The sequence below is a fragment of the Alosa pseudoharengus genome, unplaced genomic scaffold, assembly GCF_046254945.1.
Source record: "Alosa pseudoharengus isolate Yale_2024_CS ecotype anadromous, Long Island Sound unplaced genomic scaffold, YU_APseudo_1.1 YU_APseudo_1.1_scf_21, whole genome shotgun sequence".
Classification (NCBI taxonomy): Eukaryota; Metazoa; Chordata; class Actinopteri; order Clupeiformes; family Clupeidae; genus Alosa; species Alosa pseudoharengus.
The window spans coordinates 6,404,166-6,425,437 of NW_027468674.1; the positions used below are offsets into that span (position 1 = coordinate 6,404,166).

At 43.2% G+C, this 21,272-nt stretch overlaps 2 protein-coding genes across 4 annotated transcripts in view; one reads left to right on the forward strand and one right to left on the reverse strand.

The window, feature by feature from the left end:
• The window catches only part of LOC143137496 (NACHT, LRR and PYD domains-containing protein 1 homolog), a 65,500-nt gene extending 61,043 nt beyond the window's left edge, over nucleotides 1-4,457 (forward strand). For both annotated transcript variants that reach the window (XM_076297728.1, XM_076297729.1), the window contains exons 12-13: nucleotides 611-757; nucleotides 1,915-4,457. In XM_076297728.1, the coding sequence (XP_076153843.1) occupies nucleotides 611-757; nucleotides 1,915-3,283 (1,516 nt within the window). In that variant the 3' untranslated portion in view covers nucleotides 3,284-4,457. The remainder of the gene's footprint in view (nucleotides 1-610; nucleotides 758-1,914) is intronic.
• A 5,329-nt stretch (nucleotides 4,458-9,786) lies between these two features.
• Nucleotides 9,787-21,272, reverse strand: part of csf2rb (colony stimulating factor 2 receptor subunit beta) — a 29,427-nt gene continuing 17,941 nt past the window's right edge. For both annotated transcript variants that reach the window (XM_076297738.1, XM_076297739.1), the window contains 10 exons: nucleotides 19,345-19,496; nucleotides 17,631-17,775; nucleotides 17,323-17,452; nucleotides 16,738-16,892; nucleotides 15,693-15,817; nucleotides 15,128-15,305; nucleotides 14,214-14,310; nucleotides 13,490-13,559; nucleotides 12,452-12,546; nucleotides 9,787-11,747 (listed from right to left, as the gene is read on the reverse strand). In XM_076297738.1, coding sequence (XP_076153853.1) covers nucleotides 10,946-11,747; nucleotides 12,452-12,546; nucleotides 13,490-13,559; nucleotides 14,214-14,310; nucleotides 15,128-15,305; nucleotides 15,693-15,817; nucleotides 16,738-16,892; nucleotides 17,323-17,452; nucleotides 17,631-17,775; nucleotides 19,345-19,496 — 1,949 coding nt within the window. In that variant the 3' untranslated portion in view covers nucleotides 9,787-10,945. The remainder of the gene's footprint in view (nucleotides 11,748-12,451; nucleotides 12,547-13,489; nucleotides 13,560-14,213; nucleotides 14,311-15,127; nucleotides 15,306-15,692; nucleotides 15,818-16,737; nucleotides 16,893-17,322; nucleotides 17,453-17,630; nucleotides 17,776-19,344; nucleotides 19,497-21,272) is intronic.

Sequence of the window (21,272 nt, forward strand, 5' to 3'; positions counted from 1 at the left end):
ATATAGTTGTTTATATTACCTTGTCTACATTATTCTCTTATATGTCCATATTTATTTTATGCTGGTCTCTAGACGTTATTCTTGCACTGTTGCACTGTTGGACTTACTCATTTGCACCATCACCATAAAACTCACTCTCATAGAGCACCTTACCATGCACACGGAATCACAGGCTCAGTCACTGCAAGTGCCTCATGCTTGATCATCCTTAAGCACACTATGTGGATATTTGATTTAGTTTTATTTAGTATATTTAGTATTTTAGTATTCTTTATCTTCTACTGTCTTTATTTTGCAGTGTTTTTTTTTTATATATACTTATATTACTTTCTCTGCTGTAAGTGCATGTTGTGTGTGATGTCTGTATGCTACTGAGACCTTGAATTTCCCCTTGGGGATCATTTAAGTATCTATCTATCTAAAATCATCGTTGGCTGCAGCTCTAATGTGTTGACTGAACGAATTACAGTATGAAATTTAGTGTGTGGAGTTAATTGTGTGTGTGTGTGTGTGTGTGTGTGTGTCGTGTGTGAGATAGGATGTCTGTGTGTGTGTGTGTTTATAGTGTGCAATCTTGAAAAACTAATGTGACTAATCATTTGTCTTCTAGGGTGGATGATGGTACCTTCCTAAAGAAGAGTCCAGCAGCAGCAGCAGCCTCTGCTAGCAGCTCCCACTCAGATGCTGCAGAGCTGCACCTCAGAGACAAAGCCCAGCAGGACCCAGGAGCACAGCTGCTCTCTCTGGACACTCACACGTCAGTCTGGTGGACAATGGCACACACACTCGCTGTGTCTGTCCCCCACGCACACACACACACACACACACACACACACACACACACACACACACACACACACACACACACCAGAGGTTATGCTAGACTTTTTGGTAACACTTTATTTGAAGGGGTGTGTATAAGACTGACCTGACAGTCTTATCCATAACATGACACCTGTCATGAACATTAAGGAGCCTTTAAGAATGTGTATGTCATTAAGTGTCTTTTTTATGTCATTTGTAATATCAGGTTGACATTGTTTTATTATTATGACAACTTTAACATTAACCAAGATGACATAACACACACACAGAGCATGAGCACAACGGAGACTCTATAGGCTAGGCTACTTGAATCAGAACAATCCAAGATTGTTGATGCACAGAATGACGGTTCAGCTTGGTGTTCACTAAACGTTAGAATTATCAACACCACACTGCAAATTAGGTTCAATAGGCTACTCATGCATGCAAATTAACTAGTTTATTCTTATCACAACAAAGTCAATCGCGAAGATAAAATTAGTTAGACAGGCAAAGTTAGCAGCAGTTAGCAGCATGCATGTAAGAGTCTTAGGTGATAAAGCCTAATGTTAGACACCACTCGCTGTCACGGTTAACATTAGACTATTAATTCACCAACTGTCACGGTTAACATTAGACTATTAATTCACCAACTGTCACGGTTAACATTAGACTATTAATTCACCAACTGTCACGGTTAACATTAGACTATTAATTCACCAACTGTCACGGTTAACATTAGACTATTAATTCACCAGCTGTCACGGTTAACATTAGACTATTAATTCACCAGCTGTCACGGTTAACATTAGACTATTAATTCACCAACTGTCACGGTTAACATTAGACTATTAATTCACCAACTGTGACGTCAACTGTGACGTGTTGTTTCTGCCGCCGATATGGCAAAACAAAACATGTGGCTGTGATATTGATATTTATTGCAAGGCATAACACAGTATATTCTGCAATAACATCAACATTCCATGGTAATGCATGGGAAATACACTAAATCACCTTCACCCGACCAGTGTTTCGAGGGAGAAATTTGCCATTGCTTTTTCTGTGTGTGTGTGTGTGTGTGTGTGTGTGTGTGTGTGTGTTTTAAAGGGAGGATCACCACAATGATGCCACACAGAGGAGCTGTGAATCCTGTGGTGAAGTTCCAGACTCCAGCCACTGGGTCCTGGTGAAGCCTGAAGTCTTCACAGAGGAGAGCGTCTCCACCTACAGCCTGAGCTCTCCTGCAGGGAGCTATGAGTGCTCAGAGTCAGTGCTCAGTGCTCAGAGAGATGGTCTGCGCTGGACATGTGCTGGTCCAGTCACCCTGCAGTACCGCTTCACAGACTGGCATCTCTTGGCTGATGAGCTGCCCGACATGCAGTACAGACCAGCTGGCCCTTCAATGGACATCAAGCTCATCTCAGGAGAGCTGGAGGAGATTCACTTGCCACATTTCCTCTGTTTGGGAGGTAGCCAGTCTTCTCTGAAGGATGCTGTGGAGGTTCTGCATAAGCAGGACAGTGGAGTGTTGATAGAGAAGTGTGAGCTGAGTCGCTTCCATGCCAGGCTGGTTAAACCCTCTTTTTCTCTTCTTGGGATTTTCTACTCTCTGAAATCTCTCATCTTTCCTGGTAAGGAGGAAGAGAGGGAGAAGCTGGTTGAGATCCATGCAGATGTTCAGGTCTATCTAAGCAACACATCACTGCCTACTTTCCGCACGTTCCGCACATACCTCCTGCCAGGGGACGCCCACCATAGAAAGTTACTGGAAGAAGAGGAGAAAAAATTGAGAGGCCACATACTCCCCAAGCCCCGGCCTGTGAGACCTCTGCAGATGAAGGAGTTCTATGTCTTACAGACCAACTGCAACTCCAGTATCAATCCAGATGACCTAAGCCTCATATGTAGCTCCATCCCTCCCAACTTCTTTGAGTTGCACATGAGGGAGGCTGTGGATTTCAAAATGGAACTCCTCAGCTCTGTAGACAAACGAAAAGTCTGGCAAGCAGAGATCTTTGAAACTGATTGCAGGAAGAAACTCCAACAGGACAATGTGAACACCTCTACTGAAGTTCCTGAGTCCACATTCTCAAGCTCATTTGAGGCAGTCAACATCCAAACCTCTGTGGAGCAACAGCCAGTCTATCAAGCAGAAGTCCAGATAACTGAATATTTGAAGAAACCTCAGCAGGACAATACTCGCACAGTAGATGAAGCAGAGTTCCTCAAAGACAAAATGCCAGAGCTCATTCAGAGGGTGACCAATGTGATGCCTCTATTAGATGAGATGCTGACAAAAGACATCATCAAAACAGAACAATACATCAACATCAAAGCAGAACTCACTGACCAGCGCAAGATGAGATGTGTGTTCGATGCCCTGCGCTCTTGTGGGTCTTCTGAGAAAAAGTTGTTCTTCATAATCCTCAAGAGTCAACACTCTTCCCTGTTGAGAGAGTTGGGCTGGGAAAAATGACCCATCATTTCAGCCCCTGCATGGGAAGACCGTAAACATGACCAGGGGTGTCGGACTGGGGGTAATACCACTACTGATTAAAGGGGTCCAAGGGGAGAGAGGTCCCTTGAAAAGTCTGGAATATATTTTATTTTACCTGGATATTTTCATTTCCCAATTAAATTTCATAATGCATGTCAGATGAAATGTAAAGTTCAGTCAGGACCACTTTGTCAAGAAGGTTGATTGCTATTGGTAATGCATGATGTTTCATTTGGCGGTATGGCTCTGTTCTGGGAGCCCCCTGCCCTTCCATGTGCAAACATGGAAAGTCTAAGGCAGAGAGAGCAGCAAGATTAAACCCCCCTATAGGGTACAGAACAGACCAGACACCAATGTCAACAACTAGACATTGATAAGTCAGATGTATGAGGAGGAGATGCACCCCGCATAACGTAGCCTACAACATCTCTCTTTAGAAATATAGGAACAGCTTACTATGCTGAAGAGTGACGACTGCGTAGCATGCAAGAATACCCCCAAGAAAAGTTTGAGAATCTGTGGCCTAAAACAATATGATTGCATGCAGGTTGCATGTTAGATCTGAAGTGAGATGGGTCGCGATGGTCTGTCACTTTTAAAAAGTGGGTCCCCAGAAAAAAAGTTTGGGAAACACTGATGTAGCCTATGGCTCGGAGAAAGCGAGATCAAATCCTTTTGCAGGGGTGGGTAGTAGCCTAATGCGTTACAAGTAACGCGCGTGAGTAAAAAAGTAGCCTATTTTTTTTTTCAGGAATGACAACTTTCCTTTTGGTGCTTCTAGTCTTACTCAAGTACATTTTTGAGCCAATAATCTACTCTTTACTTCACTACATTTTCAATTGCCTTTCGTTACAAGAACAAGTTTATTATTGGAGAAAGTGTCTCAAGGGAGAAAAGAGCACCTCTCCCCCGGTACACAACGGCGTGGGAGAAAAGAACAGGGCTTCAGAATGCAGGTGGATTTCAAAATTCACCTGCCACAGTGGCTGGTGGCCAAAAAAGTTAACTTCAGGCACATTGGGCATGCATAAAGTCACTTTTATTTCAAAATGTAAATAACTTCACTTCTTTCAAAATTAATCATATGATTCCTGACATTTTCATTAACAACAACATATATCACCATCATAATAAATGCTTAATAAAAAGACAATATTTGACTTATCTCTCCTTCTTCCATAAAATGTACTTGTTTTGATGTCATTTCTGAGAAAAAGAAAGAGGAGGTTTCCAGCAAGCAGCCAATCACATGATATATCATTAGAAAGCCCAGGATGTCCTCTTTAAAAGACCACAGGAATTGATAGAATAGCTCAAAGGGTACGCATCTACAACTGATGTCCACTACAGAGGACATAGGTCTATGGGTTGGGTCTCAGGAGAATATAGTTATGTCAGATTTAGTAGAAGCAGATCTTAACATTGTGAAACACATGGCCCACAGTTTCAGAAACTGTCACACCAGGGAGTGGATCACTCATCCTCTTTTGGATTTGAGACAAGGTGAGCTTAGACTATATCACAATTAAAGCAAACCATATTTAGCCATTTCCCTGCCTGTCTTACAAATAATGTTCTCAAGTAAAAAATATTTATGTAAAGTGACAGTAGAGCAGAGTATGTTACGAATTCTGAAATGATGACTTAAGCACATTATGGCATTAATATTGGGCTACATTCAGTGGCATTTACTGGAGGGAAAACTCCAATGTCATGTAAGCTATCTGTTCCTTTTGTCTTGTTCATTCTGCAAATAAAATATGACCAGTCAAGTATTGTTTGGTTATCCTTTATTATGCAGTAAGCAGTTTGTTCATAGGGATTAGAAAACTTGTAATATAATTTAGCTTACTGTAAACTTAGTAACCACAGTACAGTAAGCTACATAGAGAATGTTGGGAAAGAAGGTTTAAAATGTGTGTATAGACAAAGGATCAGGCTACTCTAAGCATTACTGTTAATAGTTATTAAGACTGCCGCACAGTGAAGCGGCGGTCATATACTGTAGGTCACCGAAAAAGGGTTGTGGCTAGATGGGATACAGCTAAGAACGGAAGTAACGTAACAGATAGTGAAATCTCCAGTGAAATCTCCATAGAAATAAACAGTATCAGGACAGGAAGTAACCTAACCCTAACCCTAACCTTAACCCTTAGCTGTATCCCCTCTAGCCACCACCCCGAAAAAGAAGGGTTCGCTGGTCTGTTCTTCTTCTTCAGTAAGGTTTTTTTGGCAGTTATCAAACGGAGTGCATTACCACCATCTGCTGGACTGAGGTGTAATGGCAAGTGTACCCTGTAGCCTCGTTCTGGCCGCCGGGTGAATAAGGCAAATGGAGCCCGACAGATAATAAATACTGTGGTTGATGGAATCAGATTTATTTGGATAAAATCATTCCTGCCCATGTGTAGATGTGTGTTTTATTTGCACTTAAAGGTGCTCCAAGCGATGCCACATGTTTTTCAGGCTTGTTTTATGTCACTTACAGCAAACATCACCTAACCAACCGCTAGCTGTGTGTGTCTTGAATACACTGTGTTAAGTTTTATTTCAGTAAGTTTTATTTCAGTGTCAAGTTTTATTTCAGTAAGTTTTATTTCAGTGTCAAGTTTTATTCCAGTATCCTAAGTTTTATTTCAGTGTCAAGTTTTATTTCAGTAAGTTTTATTTCAGTGTAAGTTTATTTTCCTTTTTCTAATTTATGTTAAGTTCTAATTGAATTAGTATATATTATTTGATTGTTATATTATTATGTCTTATTTGCATTTTCATTTATGTTGATATTGTACAGCACTTTGTAACTTTGTTTTGAAAAGTGCTATATAAATAAAGATTATTATTATTATTATTACTGTAAACAAACGTGATCTCTGTGGACAGCCCAGGCTCCAAAAACGGTAACAAAAACAACCTGGGCAAACCTAGCCCATAAAAACATAATAAACTGTTCCAGCAAATCAGAGACGAGATGCGTGTTTAGAAGAGTTTCAATTGCACAGGAGCAGCACGGGAGGGAGGGGGAGGATGAGCTAGCTCTCTGTTTTGTTTGAAAGTCAACAGAAGTGAATATCCAGCATCGCTTACAGCACCTTTAAGATATGTTTATGTTTATAATATGCGGCAGAGGCTTTTACCCAAAGCAACTTCCAGCACATGAACATGACTAGATATGCAAATGAGATGGAGCTGTGGCAGTGTCCATACATACCTTTGGGTCCATGTACCCACAGAATCCACCTCTAGTACCCACACAGAATCCACCTCTAGTACCCACAGAATCCACCTCTAGTACCCACAGAATCCACCTCTAGTACCCACAGAATCCACACCTAGTACCCACAGAATCCACCCACAGAATCCACCTCTAGTACCAGGGTTCGTACGGGTGCTTGAAATCCTTGACAATCCTTGAATTTTAATGTTGCGTTTTCAAGGTTTGAAAAGTGCTTGCATTTCGGATAAAGTGCTTGAAAATGCTTAAAATTGTAAGTGTATTTCTTTTGACACAAATAGCTATCTGACAGAATAGTTAGCTTATTAGATGCAGAACGTCGGAGAGTTTAAAATTAAAACTTCTCCGCCATGGTCCTCGGTTGCGCACCGATCTGCGTAGGCTATGTGACTGATCTGCCCAGTCTATGGATCTGCCAGTCTGTTTTCATGCGTGACAACGCCCCCTGCACACAGTCGGAGATGACCATCAACATGAAGTGAGGTTGCCGTTTCAATGAGCGTTGGTTAGAAAACAGCTATTTCGGACTGCTGAACAGAAATCATGTAGGCCTAGGGTATGCATTGCTAGCTAGCTAGGTCGCCATGTATGCATTGCTAGCTAGGTCGCCATTAAAGCTAACATAGGCTACTTGGCTCCAATCATTGGAAGACAAGGAAAAAGTTAGGTTGAAGAGGGAGACGAAACTTTATGGCATGTGAATGCAAAACCGCACCAGTCATGGCCGTATCTACCATAGAGGTCACCTTTCTTTCTTCAAATTTCGTTTTATTCATTAACTAAAAATAGCCGACAAGACAATTATCCTTGCATCAACGCAGCGTCACGCAACATGTAGTTGTAGATATAGGCTACCTCTGACATGTCAAAACGAAAGTAGAGTTGACTGCTATCGCGGAGCTATGTCCTAACTAACGACACAACACAGTGTCTCACGCAGCTCAAATAAACTTCAATACCCACAAATCCATTGTCCAAAATAAATAATCGTCAGACCTGAACAAAGGCTGACTTCAAGGCCTACTCAAAATGTTATGCTGAAATTCAGTGGAGTTGCAGCTAGCTAACCTGCACTGATAGTAGCCTAAATAGTAGATAATAGTAGATATTTATATGGATATTATCTAAGCATGATATTGATTATCGGTCAGTTATTTACACAGGAGACGGGAGAAGGGAAATCAGGCAGAAAGGTGGAAATGAGGAGAAAGAGTTAGGAGAAGGGAGGGAAATAATAGGCAAAGGGCCCTCACGTGAGTGAGAGACATGACACTCACTGTGTCAGAAGGTACAAGCTCCGCAGCCTATGACCCTGCAATTTATAAATGCAACATTCACTACTCTGATGAGGAGAAGCAGAGCATTCTTAATTAAAGATGGAGCAGAGATCAGTATAAATATCCTCAAAACCAATTGGAGAAATGCTCTTGGAATATACAGGTGCATCTAAAAAAGTAGAATATCGTGGAAAGGTGTGTTGGTTTAAGTTATAAACAAAACATGTTATAAACTGAACAAATGTTTCTACGTCATACGGCAAAATAATCATGATCGCCTTTACATTACAGCCCTCTATGGTTAAGTCTTTCATAGGCATATATAGGCTACTTTGCTCTTTTATAAATGTACCATATGCCTAATAGGCTGTATTTCTAAGTGTGATTTATGTATGTATAAATGTATAAATTATATTTATGTAAACGTATCTATTAGTTTCCGCAATATTCACCAAGTCATCATTTAAGGGGTTATTTTTAAATTTTTAAAATGCCCCCGAACCCCCATAGTATTTTGCGGGGGGCAACATTTCTATCAACACCCATGACCTTGGTATTTGAATCCTGGCTTGGTCATGTCTCAAACTTAAGCTCAGTTTTGTGGTTTAATGCCCTAATTTTAATTTTATTTAATTTTAAATTTAATAGGCCCTACAAGTGGAAAGACATTAAAACACCATGCATATGTGCATATCGTGCCGTTTGGCAAGAAGTTAAATTTATCCAATTATATGACAACTCAGTCATCTTTACGTCACCCAACGTCACATCTCCGCATTGCTAGCCTACCGACATAATCAGTCTTGACTGTCATGAAAGAGCAGCCTTATCATTAGTTTGAGTTCACATATTCAGCAAAGAATAGTTATTTGTTGAGTGATTTATTTTCTTTTCTTATTTTATTTATTTTTTTAATGTTTTATTTATTTTTTTATTTTTTTTCGGTATATTGACTCAGCCAGTTAGATAGCAAGCAAAGTCTACTTCCAGACAGGTGACACATTTTTAAGTTTTCCTTTAATTTATTTTCCTGCTATTAAGAAACACAATTTTGTCTGTTAAAACCATCTCTAAATGATAAAAACGTGAAAATTATTTTGAGTTAGTATATTTGTATAATATGTCATTTGCCACCGCTGTAAAGTGCTGGAAAAGCTTGAAAATTGACCTTGAAAGTGCTTGAAAAGTGCTTGAATTTGATCTTGGAATAGGTGTACGAACCCTGTAGTACCCACAGAATCCACCTCTAGTATCCACAGAATCCACCTCTAGTACCCACAGAATCCACCCCACAGCCCTTTCCCACTCATCTTTCTCTCTCTCCCACTCACCTCCTGTCACTGTCCTATGAAGGCAAAAAGCCCCCAAAATATACTCTTTACACTCTTTACACGTAAGCCCCCAAAATATACTCTTTACACGTAAGCCCCCAAAATATACTCTTTACACATAAGCCCACAAAATATACTCTATATGTATATACTCTTTATGTAAGCAAGTGGATGGGAAGCCAGCTCTCATCACCCTAAATCTATTTGTCTCAAGGGCTACACTGACACCTAGTGGCCATCCATGGAATTGTACAGCGTGTTTTGCAGTTACACAAAGTTAGGCACAAATGGACTTATCAAATGACAGCATCTAATGTACTTACAGATTAAACCATATTTCTATTTCACACACACACACACATTTAAATTATTCATTTGAATCTTCTAATTGAAATATTTTCAGAGATATGGCTTTGACATTCATTGGTACATAAAACATTGCCTCTGCCACACTGCCTATCACAGCTAATATAGAGCAGATTTTTGTGTAGACTTTGCCTGCCAGTCATTGCCCACTGACAGTTTATGGAAATTTATATATATATATATATATATATATATATATATATATATATATAATATATATATAAAACTCTTTTGTAAAATAAAAGCCTACAATCAGCATAATAGCATAATATAACAAATTACTCTTTTGTAAAATAAAAGCCTACAATCAGCATAATATAACAAATTATAAGAATATCAATAATAATAACAATATCAAATATCAACAATGAATATTATAACTTTTCATATTAACTAATAAATATACTATATTTACACATATTAAATCATCAACAAACAAACCATAACTAATTATCAATGAAACCATTAAGTGCAAGGTGAACTGATGAGTCTTTAAACATTTCTTATTTCTTTCTTACATTGTACTGTGTGTGTGTATGTGTGAGTTAAATACAAATATGTTTTGATTAAATATGTGTATATTACATATGCATACGTATTTATGCATATGTGAAATACACTTTTAAATATGAGTGTATGTGTGTGTGTATGTGCCGTTGAGTTCATGAATCCTTTCTAGGGAAAGGAGGTCCTTTGTACAAGAGCCTGCTCTGGTATAGACACAATCCACAGCACATGGAGCTGCACCAGCCTGGAGTGTCCCTCTCACCGGCTGACTGACAGCTGTCACTCAAATCAGCGTAATGAGTCATCATGAGCAGGGCAGAGTGGAGCCATGCTGCCACCTATTGGCCAGTTCTGGAAGCTTCAGCGCCCTCTGAAGTCTAAGCTGCCGTCGCTAAACTGTTAGCTCGCCTAAGCTAATGCTAATACCAGACTTAGCCAGAGACTTTCTAATGAAGAGACACAGCACTCAAAAAATCCCCCATAGAAATGCATGGGATTAGTTTGTAACGCTAATATGGCAGTTGTCTACACATATCCCACACCTTCCGCGGCAAAACGCCGACATGTGAATACATTGAGCCAATCATGTGGTGTGTTGTGAAGACATCGTACCAATCATGTTTTGTGATCTCGCTGCTGAAGCAAGATTGGTGTCGTGAAGCCTTGCGCACGCGCATATCTGCTGAAATAGATGCCCGATAAGTGCCCAAAAAGCGTTGCAATATGGCCGCCGAGTGGAGGGACTTGCCTAAAAGGACTTTGACTTAGCTGCTGGATTGGCTTTGTGTTCTGCTGACCGATTGGACAGCTAGTTGTCCAGTCTCACATCTGATTGGACGGTGTCTTCAGCCACACTTCAGTAACGGATCCAATCCTCAAGCTAGCGATCAGGTGGTTGTCCTATCCTGCAATCTGATTGGACAGTGGGCTACCACTCCGTTAAATCTGATTGGAGCGCGGTGCATCCCGTCTTCAGTCGGACATAGTGGCACCTCTCCCCGCTGGCGCCCCCCTGCTCGCCCCCTGGTGGCCGTGTGCAGGACTGCGGCGCTGTGACTGCGGGTGCTCCAGCGGTGGTCTCTGGAGCAGGAGGTGTAGCAGGGGGGGAGGAGGAGCAGGCGGCGGCCCAGCCGCTGAGGTCAAGGCTGGGCAGCGCGCAGTAGCCCGAGGGCCGCGGGAGCACCACGGTGTGGAGAGCAGGCGGCTGCAGCGCGTAGGCCGGCGGTCGGTCCGCCGGTAGAGAGTGCGGCGCCCCCGCCTCAGTGGACGGGCTGTGCCAGGACGGCGGCAGCCGCGGCGAGCAGTCACCTTCGCCGGGGTCCTGAGCGACTTCGAGGGCTTCGGGGGGGTCCGGGGCATCGTCCGGCGCGGCGGCAGCACCCTCCTCCGCGTGCACGCACATCTGCAGGGTGGCCACATAGCCGCCGGGCACCTCGGACAGCGAGGACAGGAAGGACACATCCGAGACGGGGGACATCAGGCTCTTGGACGAGGACGAGGACGGGGACGCGGGGCCCGAAGACGAGCCGCAGCTGCCCGCGTCGGACTCTGAGCTGGACGGGCCGGACTCCTTGCGGAAGAAGATGTAGGGCCCGTTGAAGCTCATGCCGGAGCTGTCCAGCGGCCCAGAGCGCCCCCCGATGGTGGAGCCGGTGTGGTACGTCACCAGCTGGAGGGAGTCTCGGTCACCGTCGTCATCGGTGCAGGACCACAGATGCTCCTTACAGGAACTACAAACAAACAAACAAACTCACACTCTCAGCCACTGACCACAAGTGTGTGTGTGGGTTTATGTGTGTGTGTGTTTATGTGTTTATGTGTGTGTGTGTGTGTGGGGGGGGTTGTGTGTGTGTGTATGTTTATGAGTGTGAGTGTGTTGCTATTGTTTGCAGCTAGTTTGTTTTTGTAAATTATTAAAAATATTCTCTTAATAAAACCAAGCACACAGACCATCTTCTAAATCAGCTGCTAAATGTTGCATTTGTTTTTCACTGTAATAATCTATCCCAGTCCTACCATCCACAGATTGGGCTCTGAGCCCCTTGAACTGCTCTCTCTTGAACTGAACTGAATTGAATTGAATTGAATTTATGCTACCTAGTAAGGGGCAGCCGTGGTCTACTGGTTAGCACTTCGGACTTGTAACCGGAGGGTTGCCGGTTCGAACCCCGACCAGTAGGCCATGGCTGAAGTGCCCTTGAGCAAGGCACCTAACCCCTCACTGCTCCTCAAGCGCTGCTGTTGTTGCAGGCAGCTCACTGTGCCGGGATTAGTGTGTACTTCACCTCAGTGTGTGTACACCGTGTGCAGTGTGTTTCACTAATTCACGGATTGGGATAAATGCAGGCATCAAAAGAGTATATATACTGTACTTATACATACTATACTTAGTCCTTTGCGATGTCTGTCATGGCATGATAGCTGCAGTCCTCACCTGAGTCGGGAGCGAGTGTCCTCTTGGTCCTGTATAGTGCACATGGACACCTTCTCCTTCTCATTGACCACGTACAACCAGTCACTGGCCTTCCTCTGCAGGAGAGAGAGAGAGGAAGGGGGGGGGCATTACATCAAGAGCATCTTACAAAGGAACCAATCAGGGCATTAGCTCAAGAGCATCTTACAAAGGAACCAATCAGGGCATTAGCTCAACAACATCTTACAAAGGAACCATTCAGGGCATTTAGCTCAAGAACATCTTACAAAGGAACCAATCAGGGCATTAGCTCAACAACAACTTACAAAGGAGCCAATCAGTCTAGCTATCAATATGGATGTGGCGAGCAAGGTTTTTGAAACAGGGACGCTTCTACAGCCAAACTGGTTTGATGCTTCAAAGCTTTTGACACACTACTATCTAGTGGCCAATACAAATTCCTACACCAACATTACAGACATGCATTGTTTAGAAGCAGAACTGTACAAATACTCACATACAAATGTTTTTATTTTAAGAATGTGATTTGTTCTGCTGTGCTTGGGCTTAACCAGCTGTTTTTACTGATGACATCCCCAGCTTTGGAAAATATGCGTTTCAGGAACCTGAATTGTGTTGAACCGCACGGCTCAGCTCTGCACATGACCAGACTCAAACCCACGAATAGCACCTCGGATCGGGAGTAAAGCACGCTGACAATCACGCTAAGAGCCCATGCTGCTAGCTCTCCAGTACTACTCTTAAGGCGTCGAGAGGTTTACCAACACACACATTTTTCCTACTGGTCGGGGATCGAACCGGCAACCCTTCAGTTACAAGCCCAAAGCCCTAACCAGTAGGCTACAGCTGCCCCCTAGCAGCAAGGCTAAAGCCCATGCGTACAATGCTAGCAGCGAGGCTAAACCCCATGCGTACAATGCTAGCAGCGAGGCTAAACCCCATGCATACAATGCTAGCAGCGAGGCTAAACCCCATGCGTACAATGCCACCAGTGTGATGTAGCCAAGACTGTAGTGTCTGATGCCACCCCTTCCTTACCTTAATCACTTCTGACAAAACTTTGCTGTGTGTTGGAGATGGAATGGACCGCTTCCAGTCTTGCATCATCCTGTAGGGAGAAACACACACACACACACACACACACACACACACACACAGAGACACGCACACACAACAACACACACATAACAACAACACACACATAACTTGGTTAATCATCAAAATGGGTAGCAGTTGTTTTCATGAAAAACAAATCTGGATTATATCTATGTGTGTATCTATGAGTACATTTAGTTATGTTGTATAATTAACATGCATGGAATGATAAGTGTGTGCTTGACGGGTATGGATAATGGAGTTGAATGATAAGTGTGTGCTTCACTGGTATGGATAATATGGATAATGGAGTTGAATGATAAGTGTGTGCTTCACTGGTATGGATAATATGGATAATGGAGTTGAATGATAAGTGTGTGCTTCACTGGTATGGATAATGGAGTTGAATGATAAGTGTGTGCTTAACGGGTATGGATAATGGAGTTGAATGATAAGTGTGTGTGCTTGACGGGTATGGATAATGGAGTTTAATGATAAGTGTGTGCTTGACGGGTATGGATAATGGAGTTGAATGATAAGTGTGTGTGCTTGACGGGTATGGATAATGGAGTTTAATGATAAGTGTGTGCTTGACGGGTATGGATAATGGAGTTGAATGATAAGTGTGTGCTTAACGGGTATGGATAATGGAGTTGACAGTAATCACTTTTGGCATTTCGGCAGCATGACCACCATGAAGATGAAAAGGAGCACAACAATCACTGCCACGGCGATATACAAGATGAGGGCCGGAGAAACGCCAGCTGCAAAGACAACACACACACACACACACACACACACACACACACACACACACACACATTTGAAACTTGCATGCACATCCAAGTAACCTAAACTTAGGATGCTGGATCAAAGAAAAGTCACAGAAATAACAACAAAAAAGTCTGTACATCAGTAGCTCCCTAAGATATATTTATGTATGTGTGTGTGTGTGTCCGTACACCAGTAGCTCCCTAAGAAATATTTATGTATGTGTGTGTGTGTGTCTGTGCATGTGCATGCATGTCCGTACACCAGTAGCTCCCTAAGATATTTTTATGAATGTGTGTGTGTGTTTGTGTGTGTGTGCGCACATGTTAACACATTGTCAGTGGGAGCAGCAGTGAAGGTATCTGGTATGTTGGGATCTTTCTTCGTGACGTGAGTTGTTCAGGTTTTTTACTTTACTGTGGAAAGACCCAACACAGGGCCACTTTTCAATTGTGTGTGTGTGTGTGTGTGTTTGTGTTTAGGTTTTTCACTTTACTGTGGAAAGACCCAACACAGGGCCTCTTTTCAATTGTGTGTGTGTGTGTGTGTTGTTCAGGTTTTTTACTTTACTGTGTAAAGACCCAACACAGGGGCACTTTTCAATTGTGTGTGTGTGTATGTGTGTGTGTGTGTGTGTGTGTGTGTGTGTGTGTGTGTTCAGGTTTTTTACTTTACTGTGTAAAGACCCAACACAGGGGCACTTTTCAATTCATGACTCTGCTCATGGATACACCTGCAGCACTTCCCTTTATTCAACAGAGTCTCCCCATTGACTCTGAGGTCAAAGGTGAGAGAGCAAAGGTCAATTACCTGTAGGTGTCTTCCATTCCACAGCTGCGGACCAGGCAGAGGGGATTCCAGCATAGGTGGCCGATTCGTCCAGCACGGCTTGGACGCTGGCAACGTAAGGGGTGTCGGGGAGGAGCTGGTTTCCGGAAAAGGACGTGGAGGTGGCACAGAGGGAGATGGTCTTCCACTCGTCAGTCTCCTGCGGCCCAGAGGAATTATGGGAGTTATGAGCACACATGAGGCTTCTAAAGACTCCGCAATCTATACACAGTCATCTCTACCTTGGCATCTCAATCAATCAATCAATCAATCAGACTTTAACTATATTGCGACTTCTATGTAGGATAGCAATGCACAATGCTATCACACAAACACACAGGCATCACAAACACACATATACATATAGATATAGTATAGTGTACACTTATGTCTACACATAGACACCTAGTTTTATTTCTGTGTCTTATTCCATGTTGTTCTCTCCATACTTTCTATGACTGCTTTGGCAATACGAATGTCTTATTTGTCATATATATATACACATATTCACAGCTGACAAAGTGCTCTGGCTGCTTCAGACTCTCACCTCGGGTTTGTAGCGCAGCTTGTAGCAGAGCTTGACGTTGGGCTGGACATTGGGACGGTCCCAGCGCAGAACCCAGCCCTCGTCCTTCACCTCCACACGGAAGCTGGGGGGAGACGGAGGCTGGACTGGACAGAACCAGAACACACACATCAGCACTCATCAAACTGGACCCGACCAGTGCTGCCTGATTGGGCGGGTGCCAGAGTGACAGAAAGCAAGTGAGAGAGAGAGAGACATGAGGTGGGAATAGGATCCAGTGTTTCCCACAGAATTGAATTCTATTTGTGGTGGTAGGTTTGCAGAATTAACTTGAATGCAACAGTTTTTAACAAATTATCGCAGCGTGGTTATGATGCTAACCAGATTTAAGCACAATTTAGTACAACCTGGAAAATCATTGTGTGGTGGTCAATGTTGATATTGTGGTTGGCCGCCACAAATAAGTCAATATATGAGAAACATTGGGATCAGGAAATGAACCCAGATCCCCTAGGACCCAGGAGTTGAATGTGGTATGGGCGCTGTTGCCATTTACACTACAGCGCACCCCCCCCCCCTCCCCCCCTGTACCTTATAAGTGTGTTGTCCACTGACTGCAGCATTATGACATCATCTTAGAATTTAGCATTCAGAACTAAACTCACTGGGTCTGTTCTCCTGTTTCAACACTAGGTGGCAGCATTGTCTTAGGCCTGAGACCTAGACAGAGGCGGACACATCAGATGTGTGTTTGAAAAGAGAGAGAGAGAGAGAGAGAGAGAGAGAGAGAGAGAGAGAGGAAGTGATAGAGACAGTACGACAACAGGCAGTGCTTTGAGACTGAGTATAAAAGATAGACAGACATATAGACTGTCTGAACGAAAAGAATGAGAAAGATAGAAAGAGTAAGTGTACGAGAAAGAGAAAGCAGGAGAGTAAAACAAGAGAAATAGTGAAAGGAAGAAATAGACTAAGAGGAAGTGAGAGAGAGAGAGAGAGAGAGAGAGAGAATGAGAGAGTGTGTGAAAGAGAGGGAGTGAGAGAGAGAGTGAGAGAGAGCACTCACTGTTCTTCCAGGATGGGAAGTCTTTGGAAACCTCTGTAGGGGTCAGCTCGACTCTTAGGTCCTGCAGGTCAGAGACACCGAGGAAGCAACTGAAGTCCAGCACCGCAGAGTTGGGGTCAGAGGTCAAGCCAGGGTTTAGACAACATGGCACACGTCTAACACACAGAGAGAGAGAGAGAGAGAGGAGGAGAGGAGAGGGAGTGATAGAGAAAGAAAAAAGAGAAAAGGTGGAAAGACAAAAGAGAAAGACAGAAGAAGAGAGAGATTGAGAGTGTGAAATAACAAGAAAAGAAAGAAAGAAAAGAGTGTGTTTGTGAGATTGTGAGCAAAAGAGGAAGAGAATGGGGCACAAGGAGGAAGTGAAAAGACCAAAATAGAGAGAGAGAAATAGAGAGAAAAAGAGAGAACAGATATTTGAGATATATGAGATATATGCTCATTAAAGACATCCTAAAAAGGAAACATCTGCAGTTTACCACTGCGTGACACACACACACACACACACACACACACACACACACACACACACACACACACACACAGACACACACATATACCATGACCATGGCAATATAAATAACTCACGTGTTGTTGGAGAAGTGGTAACAGCTCAGGCTGTATTTGAGGAATTGAGCATGCTCTCTCTTCAGCTTCCACCCACACGTTACCATGGAAAAGCTGTCAATCACACACTGAAAATCAGAGGGAGCCAACTCTAAAGAAAGCAGAATAAGACGCAAAATAAACCATCAAATACAAATCATCAACTCCAAAAAAATTAAGGAATGAAGTAATAAAGCAAGTTATAAAAAAATGAATCAGTAACTGAATAATGAATACTGGTCGGGTATGTTTACTGTGAGGAGCCCTGGAGTGAGGCTCATCAGACACACCTTCCTTAGTCTTCCAAGCCACCAGGGGGCTCCACTGACTCCACTGCCATGGACCCGCACGAGCTCGCACCTTGGCTTCATACTGTCGCCCGGGCAACAAGGTTTCCCCTTTGATGTGGTGCGCAGTGCAATTGCTGTGGAGTGTCTGTGTAAGGGAGGAACAGAGAAAGAGAGGGGGAGAGAGAGAGAGAGAGAGTCAACTTTATTTCTATAGCACATTTAACAGAATTGACCCAAAGTGCTCCACACAGCGAGAGAGGGAGGGAGGGAGGGAGAGGGAGGAAGAGAGATGGAGGGAGGGAGAGAGAAAGGAAAAGAGAGAGCAGAAGAGAGAGAGAGAGGGAGGAAGAGAGAGAGTGATTGAGGGAGATAGGAGGCATATCAGCGGTCCACATCAAAGCTACCGCCCGCGCAGTATCATCCTTCATCAGTCCATCACATACGCACACACCACATCACACAGCACCACACCACGCCGCATGGCCTTCTACACACACACGTACACGCAGACACACACGCACGCACACACGCACGCACACACACACACAGACACATACACACACACACACACACACACACACACACACACACACAGACACACACACACAGACACACACACCACACCACACGGCCCTGTAAGAACTAGGACTCTTATCTCTCCCTGGAATCCACAACCAGGTCGGAGCACTTACAGTACTCTCGAACTGCAGAGAAATGACGTGTGTGTGAGTGTGTGTGTGTGTGTGTGTGTGTGGCTTCAGAGAGTTTGATAAGGTGATAGATGTGGGTTTACAGACATGGATAACACACACACACACACACACACACACACACACACACACACACACACACACACACAAACAAACACACACACACACACAGACGTCTGACATCATATGACTGGTGAATTCAGGATACGTCAATACTGGCACACATCTGAGTGTTGGACACATCAGAAAACAAAACTGATGAATTTACAGTAAATGAGCTTCCCGGTAGAAAAAACGGAAATGCATTTCCCCTAATCTATCCAGATAATGTGTAAATCACACGTTTATGTACTGTGACTTATGTAAATGAGGTTCCTAGTCTAATCAATTCAGATAATGTGTAAATCACATGTCTATGTACAGTAATGTGTAAACATGCATCTTACTGAAAGCTGTTTTCAACTGAAGAAAACATATCAACAGTAAACTATAACACTGATGATGATGTCATCAAACAAACAAGTAAACAGAGAGCACAATTTCACATGCAGAATGAACACTTCAGTCTATGACATCACACAATCGAGAACGATTTTGTACAAATTGAAAGACCCCCAGTTCACGGCGAGTTTTTACGACAAGGAAGTGACGTCATTTCACAAGTTACGGGATAAATTAAGTTAAGTCACAAGCCGTCACCATGTATAAATGGAACGCACGATAAGACCCAACAATCAGCACACATGCAATAGCTGGGGGAGTATGGGAGTCTTTGCAGGGCAGGCTACGTATCGTCACCATATACAAATGGATAAGAGGGGGGATTATGGGAGTTGTAGTCTTTGGGAGGGCAGGCTACGTATCGTCACCATATACAAATGGATAAGAGGGGGGATTATGGGAGTTGTAGTCTTTGCAGGGCAGGCTACGTATCGTCACCATATACAAATGGATAAGAGGGGGGATTATGGGAGTTGTAGTCTTTGGGAGGGCAGGCTACGTACCGTCCAGTCCTGGCCAGCGGTTCCATAGGTCACCTGGTAGAGGAGGTCAGAGGCCAAAGACGAGGAGTTTTCGTAGGGGCTGTGCCAACTCAGCCGGGGACCGCCGTCCGCCAGGGGATCCACAGAGAGCTTCTGAGGGGTCATCACGTGCACTGTGCCAGAGATGGGAGAGGTCAGCAGAGGTCAGTGAGACATAACACATCAACAGCAATTAATTTAACACTCTATATATCACTATCAGCATTTAACACTCTATATATCACTATCAGCAGTCATTAGAGACATCGACAGCTATTCATTTAACACTCTATACAACACCATCAGCAGTCATTAGAGACATCAACAGCTATTCATTTAACACTCTATACAACACCATCAGCAGTCATTAGAGACATCAACAGCTATTCATTTAACACTCTATACAACACCATCAGCAGTCATTAAAGACATCAACAGCCATTCATTTAACACTCTATACAACACCATCAGCAGTCATTAGAGACATCAACAGCTATTCATTTAACACTCTATACAACACCATCAGCAGTCATTAGAGACATCAACAGCTATTCATTTAACACTCTGAAGTGTAACTGAAGTGTTCCGTTTGCGACGCGTAAAATCCATTTTAAATGAATGGTCTTTTTTTTTTCTAACGTATGCGCCGCTATCACGTCTGGTGTAGCTACTTCCATTTATTAAAGTGGAAGCTAACGAACGCGCCGCTATCACATCTGGTGTCGCTACTTCCATTGATTATAGTGGAAGCTAACGAACGCGCCGCTATCACATCTGGTGTAGCTACTTCCATTTATTAAAGTGGAAGCTAACGAACGCGCCGCTATCACATCTGGTGTCGCTACTTCCATTGATTATAGTGGAAGCTAACGAACGCGCCGCTATCACATCTGGTGTAGCTACTTCCATTGACTATAGTGGAAGCTAACGAACGCGCCGCTATCACATCTGGTGTCGCTACTTCCATTGACTATAGTGGAAGCTAACGAACGCGCCGCTATCACGTCTGGTGTCGCTACTTCCATTATTCCACTATAGTGGAAGCTAATTGTTGCAGCAGACGCAACACGAACGGAACGCTTCAGTTACGTGCCTGGTGTAGCTCAGCCCTTACATATATCACTATCAGTAGTCATTATAGACCTAACACATCAACAGCTATTCATTTAACACTCTTCATTTTGCCCAATGCTTTTTAAAGAAAGATTCCGACTATTTAGAAAAAAAGAAAAAAAAAACATGAACCTATATGTTCATGCCCCCAGAGTGTAATACTCTAGCTGCCTAGTAGCTCTAGCTGTTGGCTACAGCAAGTAATGCATAAAGTCATTTTGGACTTCATTTACAACTTCACACCTAAAGTCGAGTAGCCTAGCCTAAGTTAGTGTAACTGATGGGAATGAATGAACTTATGAAAAATACTTCCACATGGGGGATTTCAGAGAAGCATGAGGTGGTTTGACTTTGGCGTGTGTGGCTGCAGCTTCTAGATTGATGAGATAGATGCCTGATGTTGACGCGTCACACTTCAACTTGCTTGTGTGTGTTTTTCCCTCTTAGGTCAAACAACAGCTGGACGTGGGCTAGCCTTAACGTTAAATGATGTGAATGAATGAACACACTGGTCATTTCAGAGAAACAGGACGGGGTTCTAATAAGGCTGAAGTTTTATTTTTAGTGGCTGTGGCATTAAGTTTGGGGAGATAAGATAATGTTGACACGCCACACGTTACGCCCCTTTGTGTGTGTGTGTGTGTGTGTGTGTGTGTCCCTCTTAGCATGCATGCTGGACGTGATATTGGGGGTGCGGCTGCATCGTTGATTCTACGTTTGATTTCGAAGTTCGAGATTTGTCATTTCGATCGATTTTCAACTTAAAACCGAGATTGTAACACCCCCATTATAATGTC